A 13768-nucleotide genomic window follows, 5' to 3' on the forward strand; every position below is an offset into this window, starting at 1 on the left:
TAGAACTTCATTTTAATTTATGTATTAATTTTAAATCAAACACAGATTTTAAGAACTTAGTAGACTCAAAAAATCTGTGTTTGATTTAAAATTAATACATAAATATATAATTTCGTATACATTTTTACTGACATCCCCACAAAGATGAAAAATAATTTGAAAGTCACAGGCTGTTTAAATTGTTACTTTGCACACTTGCAACATTCACCATTCTACCCATGATTGACAACACACTACTCAAAACTTTGGAATTCAGAATCAATTTAAGGCACCGTAGCATAGTTAGGTAGTCACTCGAAACTGCGTTGCATGTTCGTTACCCAGCAATTACAACATAAATTCAAGATAGATCTATTCATCCTTTTTTTAATAAAATTATTTAAGTAAGCTTATATTACAACTAATATAAACATTTATTTACACTTAATTTACATCATCTTTATATATATTTACATCTTCTTACAGTAAAGAAAACATTTTATTTATTTTTAAATTCTTAACATTTGCGACTCGGTTTTTAACATTTGTGACTCGGTTGACTAGTAATATGCTCATGACAATTTTTGTTTGAAACTATTTTATCCTTAAAATATTTACCATCTCTTTCCTGACAATTCTTCCTAAAGACAAGTTTCTAGAAATAAACGCTTTCCCTCTAACCCTCGTTGTCCCTCTTAAAAAATCAATTTATTTTTTCATTCAATGTATCCAGTTAGCAACAGAAAGCTATCATGATACCAGCCAACACCAACCCTGTTTGGGTAACATAAATTAAAAATATATCTGTTCTTCACATAATACTTCCCAATTCACACAATCTTTCGCAGATAAGCCTCTAAAGATTATTTAAAGATTTTGCTGGATGTTCCATAAAAAATATATTATTTTTATCTTCCAATGTGTCCAGTTAGCGATAGAAGGCTACCCCGACACCAGCACCAACCCTGCAGTCCACGTAGAGCTGTATGACATGCCTCCTCCTGGCGGGGGGATGATGGCGATGGATGTGGAGACCAGCGAGGATTCGGAGGACTCCTCAGAAGAGCCGAGCACTATCTTCAATGAAGACTACGACCCCCAAACCGTCACAGTTCCTATCACACTTTGCTTGACCATAATGGTGGGGTGAGTTATCTCATATTTGTTTATTTAGGTCAGTTTTTATAGAGCTTAATAAATGTTCTAGTAACATCATCTTGTCCGCCTCCTTAGTTTAATGGTCAACGCTTTTGGCTACCGTTCTGGAGGCCCCGGATTCAATTACCAGGGGAGGAGTCAAATAAATATACTCGTAGGTGATTTTTCACTCTAATATTTTCTAAATATACCCTGGAATGGTACCTGAAGCAGAGGGCTTATCACTTTTCATTTATTGCATTTATATGATGCTGTACTTTTTGCACCATCGGGTGCAGATAAAAGTTTGAAAAAATGAAGAAAATCATTAGTAAGTAAAATAATGATTCCAATTGGTAACAAAATGTGCGAAAGAAGGTATGCAGTTGACAAAAATTGATGAGGCAAAAAAGGGATAAGGATCTATCAGATTTAGTAGTGTCTTATAGAGAAAAAACGACAATACGACCAATAAATGAACTATGTGACAAATGTTAATTGATATAAGATATTGAATTAATTGTATATTTTGTATTGTATTGTATCTATTGTTTTGTTATTAGGGATCAACCTTATGCATTTATTATTTACTACACGCCTTTACTATCATTTTTTTAAAGTTGAATATAAGTTTATAAATTGAATATGCTATAAATCTTTGTATATTTTAGGCAATGATATTGTTTTTGAGCAACTAAAAAAACTAACATCAATAGGTGCCACTCTTTTTTCTATCATCCTGGCAATAATGAAATATCACAACTGTCAAACATAACTTTTATTTTTTCCACGTATTTTACAGTGAAGCATTTACATATAAAACTAGTTTTTAATTGAAATATAATATACATTATAAATAAAAAAGTATTGATCCTTAAAAAAAATATCTATTCCAAACAAATAAATATCGTGCTAATAATTTTACCGTATCTCTTTTTTATAGATAAAAAACGTTTTTTTTACCATTTACAAAAATTGAAAAGAACATATTTATTTTTGAAAAATGGGTAAGTAACGATTTTTCTGAGAAAAATGATTATCAAGTCTACAAGCGTTTTCCCGTCAAGGAATAAGAATAAAGAAAATTTATGAAACTATAACGTAATACCACTTTTCAGTTAGAAATAAACTTTTTGTCGAAGAAATTGTAAGATGTCGCATTTATGTGTAGTTTGGGAACGAAGTTCTCAAACAATGTAACGAAATTTCACAAAAACTAATGTGCGAGACAAGTTTATCTAATAAAACAGTTTCTTTTGATGATTGTTCTCAATAAGTGTTTCTGGAGACTTTTTATTTTAACGACAATTTTTATTTTAGTTACATTTTGTTTGGGGCAGTCCTGTTCGGAAGATGGGAGTCCTGGAACTATGTGGACGGGTCCTATTTTTGTTTTATATCACTAAGCAGGTATGTATGAATTTATTAAAATCAATCACTTGTATTAGACATCATTTTGAGTGTGTTCACAAATTTGGAATATCTTTAATTATAGGAGTTATTTTTCGTATTATTATTTGACATCTCAACATAGATGAAGAAGAATATGGATGTCTGGGCATGTTTCAAAATTGGATCATACATATAAAGAATTTCCATGAATTTGAATAGTGTGGTTGTTAATCATGGATAGAGTTGGTGAATGTTACAGGTTGTTCATTTTATATTATTTTTTAACATCTCAACATAGATAGATTCTTCCATAGAATATGAAAGTCTGGACATTTGCAGGGTACACTGAAAATGTTGTCAATAATTTAATTGGCGAAATTATAAGCTAAAATAATAAAATGAAAAAGATGTTTTCTAGCGTTTCTCATGTTTGTGATTATAATCCAGGATTCGGACCTCACATACTAATAAAAGAGTTTGTGCTCAGAAAAGCCTCTTTCATCTCACCATAGATATCTCGAGTAAAGTTCAAGTGATTCAAGCACTTTGTTCCGAATTTTATTAATATATGTTATAAATAGATGTTCCAAGAATTTCAAAAGTGTTGTTGTCAATTATGGGTGGAATTAATGAATGTTACAAGTGTGTAAAGTGATCAATTAAACAAGCCTTTGACGGTTGTTAGCCCCGTAAATGCCCTGATCTCTATATTCTTATTTATCTATTATTAGACCACTTATTGAGTTTTATTTAATTTTGCACGACTAGTTTAAAAAACTACAAATGTTTTCATCGACAGTTGATCACAAATAATAAGAGCCAAAAAATATTCAGGTGTTGGTAGAGGTGTGAATTGAAATTAAACTCAATTAGTGGTCTAATACAAGTGTCTAATTTTTAATTATTAACGTGTCATTCCGTTAAGTTAATGCCAAACCAGTAAGTAATATTCGTATATTTGAATATTTATTTATTTTACTAGTAACGTAACTAACCTCCACGCCGCTTACCACAGGGGCGGGCAGAGATAATCCAACCTGTCTCTGCAAGCAATCTTCGCCTCTTTCACAATTATACATCTATCACAATTATACATAGCCGCCGATTATTCCGACTTCTGATTATTCACTTTCAATTTAGGTTCAATTAAATTTAAGTTGCAGATGAAACAAAACTGGATTCATCATTGTAATATTTAATTAATTGTGTAATAGCTGTGTCCTGGTAAAGTAATTATCAATAACATTGAAAAAAAGCTTTGCTTTAAAAAAAACAGCTAGCAAAAATAATTTCGTTTTGTGTTTTAATTCACGCTTATTATTATTTTACTCATTTACGTTATTTTGTCGCTACCATTCAATTCCGTTATTGAAATCATGTGCCTCCTCGATTATCTATGTTTTGGCAAAGCTTCACGAGGATTTGTGCTTTAACGTAATGTTTTTGGCAATATTTCCCGAAGTTGGCAAATGCTTATTTAATTTTCCGTGAGTAAAATGAAAATAAAATTTTCAAAATACAGCGTACTCAATTTTGTTCATTTAGCGTTATCATGTATAAAGTCTTCTTATGATGTATTGATTTTTTAAATTAATAAAATCTAGCATATATATACCGTTGCCAAAAATTTGTCCGACGGATATGTGGCCGACAGACATTCGGCCGACGGACATGTGGCCGACAGACATTTGGCCGACGGATATGTGCCTGACGGAAATTTGACTGACAGACATATGGCTGACGAACATTTGACCGACATAAATTTGGCCGGTTGACATTTGGCCTTGGATATTAAGTAAACGGACATTTAGCAGTCGGACATTTGGCCAAATGAAAAATCAAGAGAAATAATTCAATTCTTTCAATTCTTTCAATTCGTTTTTAGTTTTGATAAATGATTTGTTAATTATTATTGTCATTATTACTTGAAAATGACTAATGGTTCATGTGAATTGACTCCCGAAAATAATAGTATAAAATTGTACCCTTAAATATTAAGTAGTGATTTGTAATTGTAGTGATTTTTTTCCTCATTCTACTTCTTCATTGAGCCTTTATCCACACCCAGTTTTACATAGGGCACTGCATAGTATAAAAACAAATATATTTTAAAAAGTGATCAGTTATGTGCTTAAGGTACGGGTCCAGGGTTATATCACATAAATAATATAGTAAGAAAGCTCTCATATTTATTTTGGCCCCACTGGGAATCGAACTCGGCACCTTCAGCACGGTAGTCTAACGCACTGAACAGTATACTGCAGAGGGGGACAATAAACGTTTTATTATTGTTACATAGATAGTAAATTTTAAACGAAAATTCACCAATGGTAATCGAATTCGCCAAACGACCATTCGGCCAAGTGTCCTTTCGGCCAATGTTCATCAGCGAAACGTCCGAAAGTATATTATGCAGTATTTCTCTGCAGATAATTCTATTCATATTCGTATTTATTATTATTTTTTCAAATAATTGTATAACGTTTTTTGTTTGTTTCAGCATTGGATTTGGAGACATTGTTCCGGGTAACAAAATATTTGCTGCCAAAGAAATTGATCTTAGTTTCATCTTCTGCTCAATGTATCTGATGTTGGGGATGGCTCTTATAGCCATGTGCTTCAATCTTATGCAGGTAATTAATTAAAATTAAAATAGAAGTTTGGGTCACTTAAACTAGCCTATGATAGATCGTAAGGTGTTTAAAGTAGGAGAAAAGAGATTAGTAACTAATTTTAAAAAATATTACTCGGAAAATGGACAAAAAAATAGTGATATGTTTGTTTTACAACCAATAGTGTATGTTGGTCTTCGGTTTGACCAAAAACGTATGTGATAAACATTTTAAGTAGTTTTAAGTGTGTGAATATCGCTATGGTAGTGATGGGTAGTATTGTTTGCATGCTGCGGTAGTGATTGTCTTGAAAAAGAGACGGGTACATCTCCAAACCGGTAGACTTAAAAATCTCGGTGAGAAGTTATAAACATACTAATGCTACTATATTTTTTGTTGAAAAAAATATATAAAAATAAAAATTACTAACCACAAAGTAAATGCTTAAAATATTTTTAATATTGAAAATAAAACAATCGAAGTTTTGACCGTCAATATGACGGTCAAAACATCATCATGGATAAATAAGTATTTTTATTTCAATGGATATTTTTTAACTTAATATTTATGTATTAATTTTAAATCAAACACATATATTCTGAGTCTACTAAGTTGTATTTTATTAACAAAAACACATACAAAATTATATTGTGACAATTATATTGTGACATAATATTGTGACAAACGTAAGATCTTTTAAAAATAAAAAAAAATAGACTCTCAATTTGCCAACCACTTAAATGAAAATAACTATTAAATTCATTTCTCAAATAAACCAATTCCATTACATATTGAAAGCAAAGGTAGAAAAATGAATATATTAGAGCAATTAGTAATTAATAAGTAAGTATATAAACAATCCTAATTTTAAAATCATTAATGAACAAACCAACCATATATCTTCACCACTGCTAAACATATTTAAATAGACTATTATTATACATCATCTCTCTCTTAATATTTATATCTACATATATAATTAATTATATCTACATATATAAATTCTTTCTTAAAATAAAAATAAAAATTTCCATGTCAATAAATTCTTGCTTTCCCAGAAAAAAAATATAAGGGTACATACCTAGATCCCCCACTACCTAATGAACAAACAAACCTTATGTCTTCACTACTGCTAAACATATTTAAAAAACGCCTAATCAATAAATAACTTAATATTTACCCACTACAGGGCAGAAAGTGTTGTTTTTGCATTTTGAAGAAATGGTATAGTTTAGTTTTTTTTTAATAAACGTGATATTTTTCAAATGGAGAAAAAAGCTTCAGGTTTTACCTAAAAAGGTCAGTTGCATATAAAAATTGCTAGATATTTATTTTTAATACATTTTATTGTATTCTCAAAGATTAAAAACGATATCCTTAAATACTAATGTTACTATAATTTTTGTAAAAAAAAATAAAAAAAATAAAAATCACTAACCACAAAGCAAATACTTTTAATATTAATAATATTGAAAATTAAAAAACAAAAGTTTTAACCGTCATATTATGCATCATTGATTAATAAAACAATAAGTATTTTTATTTTAAAGGGATATTTTTTATAAAATTTTTGAGATCTTTACAATGAATAATTTTTAATGTCTCTACGTTAATTCTTTTAAAGGTAATAATATATTTTTCGACGTTAGTTAATTAACACAAAAATGGCAAGTCTTAATTACAACGAAGTCTGACACTAACTAATTAAAATAATGTTTTCGTCAGAATTTTCATTCCCCAACCACTTCTAAACTCAACAAGAACTGTTCTTTTTTATGCGCTTTTAAAAACTTTACACTGCTCAGTGAAAATATGTTACGAACAGGATAAAGTGTACTCCCTAATTATTTTGCAAAACATTGAATAACATAATTAAACATTAACTAATTAACTTAAATTATATTATTCATACATGCTTTCCTCTACTTCTCACCCATCAACTCCTAACCTGATATTTCTTTATTTGGCTTCCTTATTTTTACTTATTCACAGTTTCATAAAAAAATAATAATTTATTTTAATTTTTCCTTTTCAAACTGTGATTGATACTTTAATTTATATTTTTTCATTTTTATTATATTTATGAACAAGCACATTTTGCTGTCTGATTTCAAATGGCTGTATAAGAAACAAATTTTAACCGGTATCACTGGCCAATTTTTTTGATGGTAGTTAAATATTGCTTCTTTGCAATTCAATAAACATTAGTTTTGTATTAAATAAAATGAAATAATAAAAGTAAATAACAAAGTTTTCATTAATGGATTCTTCGATTACTTTGTGTTTATACTCATTTCAATATTCATTTTTAATATTCATTTTACTTAAAAAACCACTTTTTCTAAAAATCTATTGTCACGTATTTTGATGCATTCAGCATATAGAGTTTTGGATAAAATGTTAAATGCATACAAAAACATACACATATATATACATTGCAATACTTATATCTGTGAAAAAAGTGAAAGAAATAAAAATCAATATTTTTCACTGGTGATAAAAACAATGAAATTATAGAACCTTTACACAAATTGTACGATTTAAATTCTACTTATTGTTTTTGGATTTTTTTCTAAACACAACATAAGGGATTTTTCGTACAATGATTTTAAGCACATGGAATATATATATTATACATGTCAATTAGAGTCTCGGTTATCCAACCTTCGGTTATCCGACCTTCCGAGTTATCCGACCTACCAATTAGACAATTACGGACTTTTACCCAAGCTTAAAATTAGTTTCGTACTTCACTGCATCGTATGTGAGTATGTACCTACTGTTAAACACGTTTTAATACTTTGCTGAAAGCAAATTTTGATGTTTTAGTTCATGAAGTTTAGTTATGTTACATAAAGTTATTAGAAAAGTTTTCGATGTGCAAATAAAATTAACACATTTCTTGTCGTTTTGATCATTTTCCGTTTTATCCGGCCTTGCCGCGGCCGGTTTAGATCGGATAATCGAGACTCTACTGTATTTATTTTTATGTTAAAAGTCGACATTTTATTTAGTGGATTTTTTATTTTATTGAAACACATGTCGCTTAGAAATGGTGGAATTTACCAAGTAAAAATTCAATGTTTTCATTATATCGTCGTGTTCATTGAATATATTAATATTCCGTTTAGTTGATTTTATTCCGAGCATCAAGTGATTCTGTGAGCTCAATTTGAGATGATTATTCAGTTAATGTATCTCGTAATAACCTGTTAGCCTATTTCCATCATCGAAGTGGGATAATCCCAATTTCCAATCCAGACACAACCCTCTAATTACTCGGAACTCTTCACTGAATGCGGTCAAGGGTAGTAAGCGCAGCCCCTAAATGGGTTCTATTAGAACCGAGCCGCTAATAAACGCTTAAAGAAGGAATGTTTGTGCTCGGATTTTGGGAAGAATGGAGGGATGAATTAGGGGAGGGGAAGAATTTAATTTGTTAATGTTTACTATATATTTGTCATTATTATGATCAAGAAATATATGTACCTACAATAAATTAGTTCCGTTGATATAATTACTTATATTCATAAATCTTGTAAATATTTAACCATTCAGAAATTCTATAAAAAGTAGACCAATTCTTACGCCCTGTATTTATTTCCTTCATACAGATTTTTCACTAAAAACTATATTCGGGCTGTGTGTGTATATATAAACTTATATTTAAATAATTCAGCACAATATTATTCATTCATATTTAATGTTATTATTATTTATTGTAACTGCAGACAGTTGGTAGAACTCCATTTTGAATTGTTAATCCAAAATTAAACACGGTTATTGGATTGAATTCTACTTTTATTTACATATGGTATATATGATAATATGTGACGCGTTTCGTCTTATTAAGAAATTATCGAGTGTTTGATAATGTCTTGATAAGACAAAACGCGTAACTTATTATCACATACTTAAATGTAAAAAAAGTAGAATTCAATCAAAAATTATGTTCAATTTTGGATATATTACTCAACAATACAATATTATTCTTCCTTGGCTCTTCTACCTTTCCCGCTCAACTCCTTATCTGATCCTACTTCCTTTACATTCCTAGTTTTCATCAATTCACAGTTTCATAAATTTACATGATGAAAAAATTATTATTGAAAAAGTTAAAAAAAACTCACACAAGAATTGATTTCAAATTGTATTTTATATTTTCGTTGATACTTATACACGAGCAACATTTGCCTGATATCAAACAGTTGTGTTAGGTTCATAAATAAACCAGTACCACTCGTTTATCATTGATTGGTTGAAAGATATTGCCTCTTAGCAATTAACCCGCCGATGTACTTATTTTCTACGCAAAATGTTTGATATTTTACTATAAACAGATAATAGCTGCCGATAATGACATCATCAGTCTGATGATATCGGTAACGACAAAACGTGTTCACTGGTCAAATAAAATAAAAATGTGGAAAAAAACTACATGGAAGTTGTTGTTTTATTTCAAATGGTGTTTTATTCAACATTTCAATATATTTTCAATTGATTTATTTCAGAATACAACTAAGGAGAAATATTTTATTCATTTGATTAATTTTCACTTTTATGGTTTTTATTTTTGTTGATATTTTGTGTATAATTAAAAAATTGTATTTTTTCTTACAGGAGCAAGTTATTTACAAAATGGGCGTGGCGAAAAGAGGATTACAAAGAGTATTCAGATGCAATAGATGACACTGGCGCCATCTAGGAATAATTCATCATAATTCAAAACTAGTCATACTATTATTTTAAGTGGACTTTGATATAATAAACTCTTTAAAAAATATTGTAGACTATTATTTTATGTCTAATAAGCCTAACAGTGAAATTTTAACTAACAGCACACAATTGAGTTCTTGTATCAACCCTATGGGGGGGGGGTAAAAATGGGGGTGAAGTATGGAAATAATGAATGCAGAATAGTGAACGTTTCACAAGTCGCTCACTCCTTTCAAGAACGTCATAAATCAAAAAACTTGATTTTTCAGGAGGACGTTTTTTAAGTTTAAAAATATAATACAATGTATTCAAAATAAATATCAAGCAACTTTCTGAACTTTTTACTGTGCAACAGATCTTTTAAATTAAAACCTGAAGGTTTCTTCTCCATTTGAAAAATATTCAGTTTATTTAAAAAAATAATTAAACAATACATTATCTTTAAAATGCAAAAACAACACTTTCTGCCCTGTAGCGGGTAAATATTAAGTTAAAATTAAAATTTGCTGGAATAAAGTACATTTTCTGGACATTCCGAAAATATGCACAACTGAAAATTGACGATTTTTGATTTATGACGTTCTTGAAAGGAGTGAGCGAAGTGTAAAAAGACCTTAATTTCATACTATTCTGTGAGCCTAAGCGGCTCATCATTATTGTAGAAATAGGTATCGAATTGTGGTAGAGTGGATTCGAACTGAAAAACCCTGACTCAAAAGTCCGCGACACAAACCACTGGACCACAAACCGACACGTATGGATAGATGTATTAATGTACAAGAGGCGAAGAGTGTTTGTAAAAAAATAAAAATGATTTTATAATTCATTTATTTCAACAACAAAAAAATAACATGATTGAGTTTTTTTAATGTTCGCAATAAAAAAAATATAAGTAACGTCTAAACGTTGTTTAATAAAACACGTGTACGTTATAATATGTGGAAAAAAACATACCTATATTAAAATTATTATATCAAACGTGATGAATCCACATATGAGAGGAAACATCGCTCCCGCTAATAAAAACAAGTACGTGATGAATATATATAATAATATATTTATAATATATTTATAATTCCAAAAAAAAATAGTGTTTTTTAATGAACGTCGGAAAGAAAATCTTTTGAAATGATATCTCTTAAAAATTCGTTAGCCTGTTTCGACATAATTGTGTTACATTCGAATACGGGCGCGTTTTTATTTGTGACAGGTAAAATTTTACCGCTATGGCAGCGCCATCTGTTGAAAGTGAACGCAATACTGGAAATATTTATTATTGCTAATGGCGTACATCGTGCTTCTTGACAACTCCTGACACCTAATGTTTTCGAATGCGTTGTTATTTCATAGATTTTGAATATTTTTGTCTTGAAATGAAATATGTAGAAATGAATGCTTTCCCTCTGCTTTGGGTTTGCAACCTAACCTAACCTAACCTAACCTAACCTTTGCAGCTTCCAATATTTCAATATTATTAGTAATGCAGCCATACTTCTAATGACCACAAAAATTAACATATAATCAATCTTGAAAATGTTTCCAATTTACATTTAACATCTTCTTACCCTTATCCGCACCCAATGGTGCATAGAGTACTGCATCTTATATAAGGAGTATTTTCACAATCGTTTAATACACGAAGAAAAGGTGATAAGCCTTGATTTTCAGGTTCCAGTCCAGGGTGATGTGAAATAAATATTAAAGTAAAATCAATAACATTTCATTTTCACCCCCCTTTTGGAGTCGAACTCGGGACCGCCAGCATGGTATCTAAACTCGCTAACCACTACACTACGGATATGGACAAATAAATAAATAAACAAAAATATACTTACTGTGATTGGCCTTGCGCTTCTTGTACCAGTCCAGGGTTATATTAAATAAATGTAAGACTGAAAAATCACTAATATTTACATATTTTGATATGTATACTCTTGGGAATCGAAGCCTTCAGCATGGTAATGTAGCTAACTACTACACACAAAATTATCAAATTTAATGAAAATAAATAAAAAAAAAAACATAAAGAGATAAAAAAAATCAAAAGAAAAAGCGTAAAAATTAAATAAAAGCATAATAAATTCTTAAAAAAATATTTAAAAAATGTATTACAATAAATATTATTTTTTTTTAAATATTTTTATTTTTAATATTAATATAAGCAATGTGGCTACATATGTTTTTACTGACAGGTACCCATGCGCTTGGATAAGCTGATTCCACAGGGTAGCAACGTTTACAATATTACAACATGACAGGCATAAAACATTAAACACGTCAAATCCGTTTGCGTCGTGTAAAACTCGTTTTCCAAATTATAAACCTGGTTGCAAACATGCAAAATTCAAAAATCGTAAATGGTTTCCCTAAATCAGTGAACTCTATACTTTTTCGTTGGCTGCGTACCCTTATGATGAAAATTTTCATTAATTGTACAACCTAACACATATATATACATATAATCAAACCCTTATCCGCACCCCAACTATGCATAGGGCACTGCATCATATAAACACAGTGTTATCAGTGTTAAACACATGAGGAAAGGTGATCAGCCCGCCGCAGGTACCAGTCCAGGGTAATACACAGTTCGTGCTCCTGTTATTGGTTAGTAAGGACGAGAAGACTTGAAGTGTCTTAACACTTACCACTCTGTAGGTCAGACATTCTGGCCCGTATGATTCTAGTAGGCAGCTCCGTGGGCCACAATGTCTGGCCCGGCGCAGGTATAACTTGCAATTTCTCTATCACCCAAGTATATTCTACCAAAAAATATTTCAGATAAATACAGTTAATCTTAAATAACATAGTCATACAAATTGCCAGACAGAGTGTCCCAAAATAGGGGAACCAAAATATTTATTGAGAAAAAATGGTCAGAGTGAAAAGGGTTAAAGTGATATGTGACGTAGCTCTAGAATTTTCCGCGCACCAAATTTTAGGGACCACTGTTCTAGAGAACGGAGAGCGCGGAGTCCCGGAAAACGTCAAACCTAGCTTCGTCAAATCGCGACGAGACGATAAATTATTCAAATCTCCCGCCGACTAAATCCGAGCTAACTCAGTGTATTGGTAGTGCCTAGAGACATTTAATAAAAATATTATTTCCTGCCTCTACCTGAAATTTTAATGAAAACGCGTGTGAGGAAGACTGAAACATTGATTTATTTATTTTTTTCAAAATTAATTTGTAAAAATCAGTTAAATTTAAATATCCCATTTTTAAAAAGAAGTGAGTACATTTCCATTTCCTATCACTCACTCCTTTCAAGAACGTCATAAATCAAAAATCGTCAACTTTCAGTTGTGCATGTTTTCGGAATGCCCAGAAGATGTACTATATCCCAGCAAAAGCGGCATATTTTTAACTTAATATTTATCCGCTACAGGGCAGAAAGTGTTGTTTTTGCATTTTGAAAAAAAAGTATTGTTTTATTATTGTTTTAAATATACTAAATATTTTTCAAATGTAGAAAAAACCTTCAGGTTTTACCGAAAAAGATCTGTTGCACTGTAAAAAGTTCAATAAGTGGCTTGATACTTATTTTTTATTATTATAACCATATCCGCTCCCAAGTGGAGCATATAGAGTCCACAAGCTGTCTCCAGGCTTTTCTGTCGGCTTCCAGCTCCCTTGCATCCTCCCAAGTCAGATCCGCGTCCCGAAGTTCTGACGAGAACTGCAGACGAATTGTCATCAGTGGCCGTCCTGGGCGGCGCGAACCTGATGCCTTGTAAAAGAGGCAAGCTTGATTAAGGCTCTCAGGAGGCATGCGGAGTACATGGCCAAGCCAACTGAATTAATATTAATACTAATACTTAAAATAATACTTATTACTTATGCTAATATTAATACTTATTTTTAATACATTGTATTCTATTTTTAAACTTTAAAATTGATTTCCTGAAAAATCAAGTTTGTTTTGATATTT

At 30.5% G+C, this 13768-nt stretch overlaps 1 protein-coding gene across 5 annotated transcripts in view; it reads left to right on the plus strand.

Moving 5' to 3' along the window:
- Positions 1-9903, plus strand: part of LOC148301491 (TWiK family of potassium channels protein 18-like) — a 109481-nt gene extending 99578 nt beyond the window's left edge. For all 5 annotated transcript variants that reach the window (XM_088273152.1, XM_088273155.1, XM_088273151.1 and 2 more), the window contains 4 exons: positions 908-1125; positions 2437-2526; positions 5009-5141; positions 9741-9903. In XM_088273152.1, coding sequence (XP_088129278.1) covers positions 908-1125; positions 2437-2526; positions 5009-5141; positions 9741-9809 — 510 coding nt within the window. In that variant the 3' untranslated portion in view covers positions 9810-9903. The remainder of the gene's footprint in view (positions 1-907; positions 1126-2436; positions 2527-5008; positions 5142-9740) is intronic.
- The last annotated feature ends 3865 nt before the right edge of the window (positions 9904-13768 follow it).

Source organism: Brachycentrus maculatus, unplaced genomic scaffold (assembly GCF_059751285.1).
Source record: "Brachycentrus maculatus isolate JH-2025_06_01 unplaced genomic scaffold, ASM5975128v1 h1tg000555l, whole genome shotgun sequence".
NCBI lineage: Eukaryota > Metazoa > Arthropoda > Insecta > Trichoptera > Brachycentridae > Brachycentrus > Brachycentrus maculatus.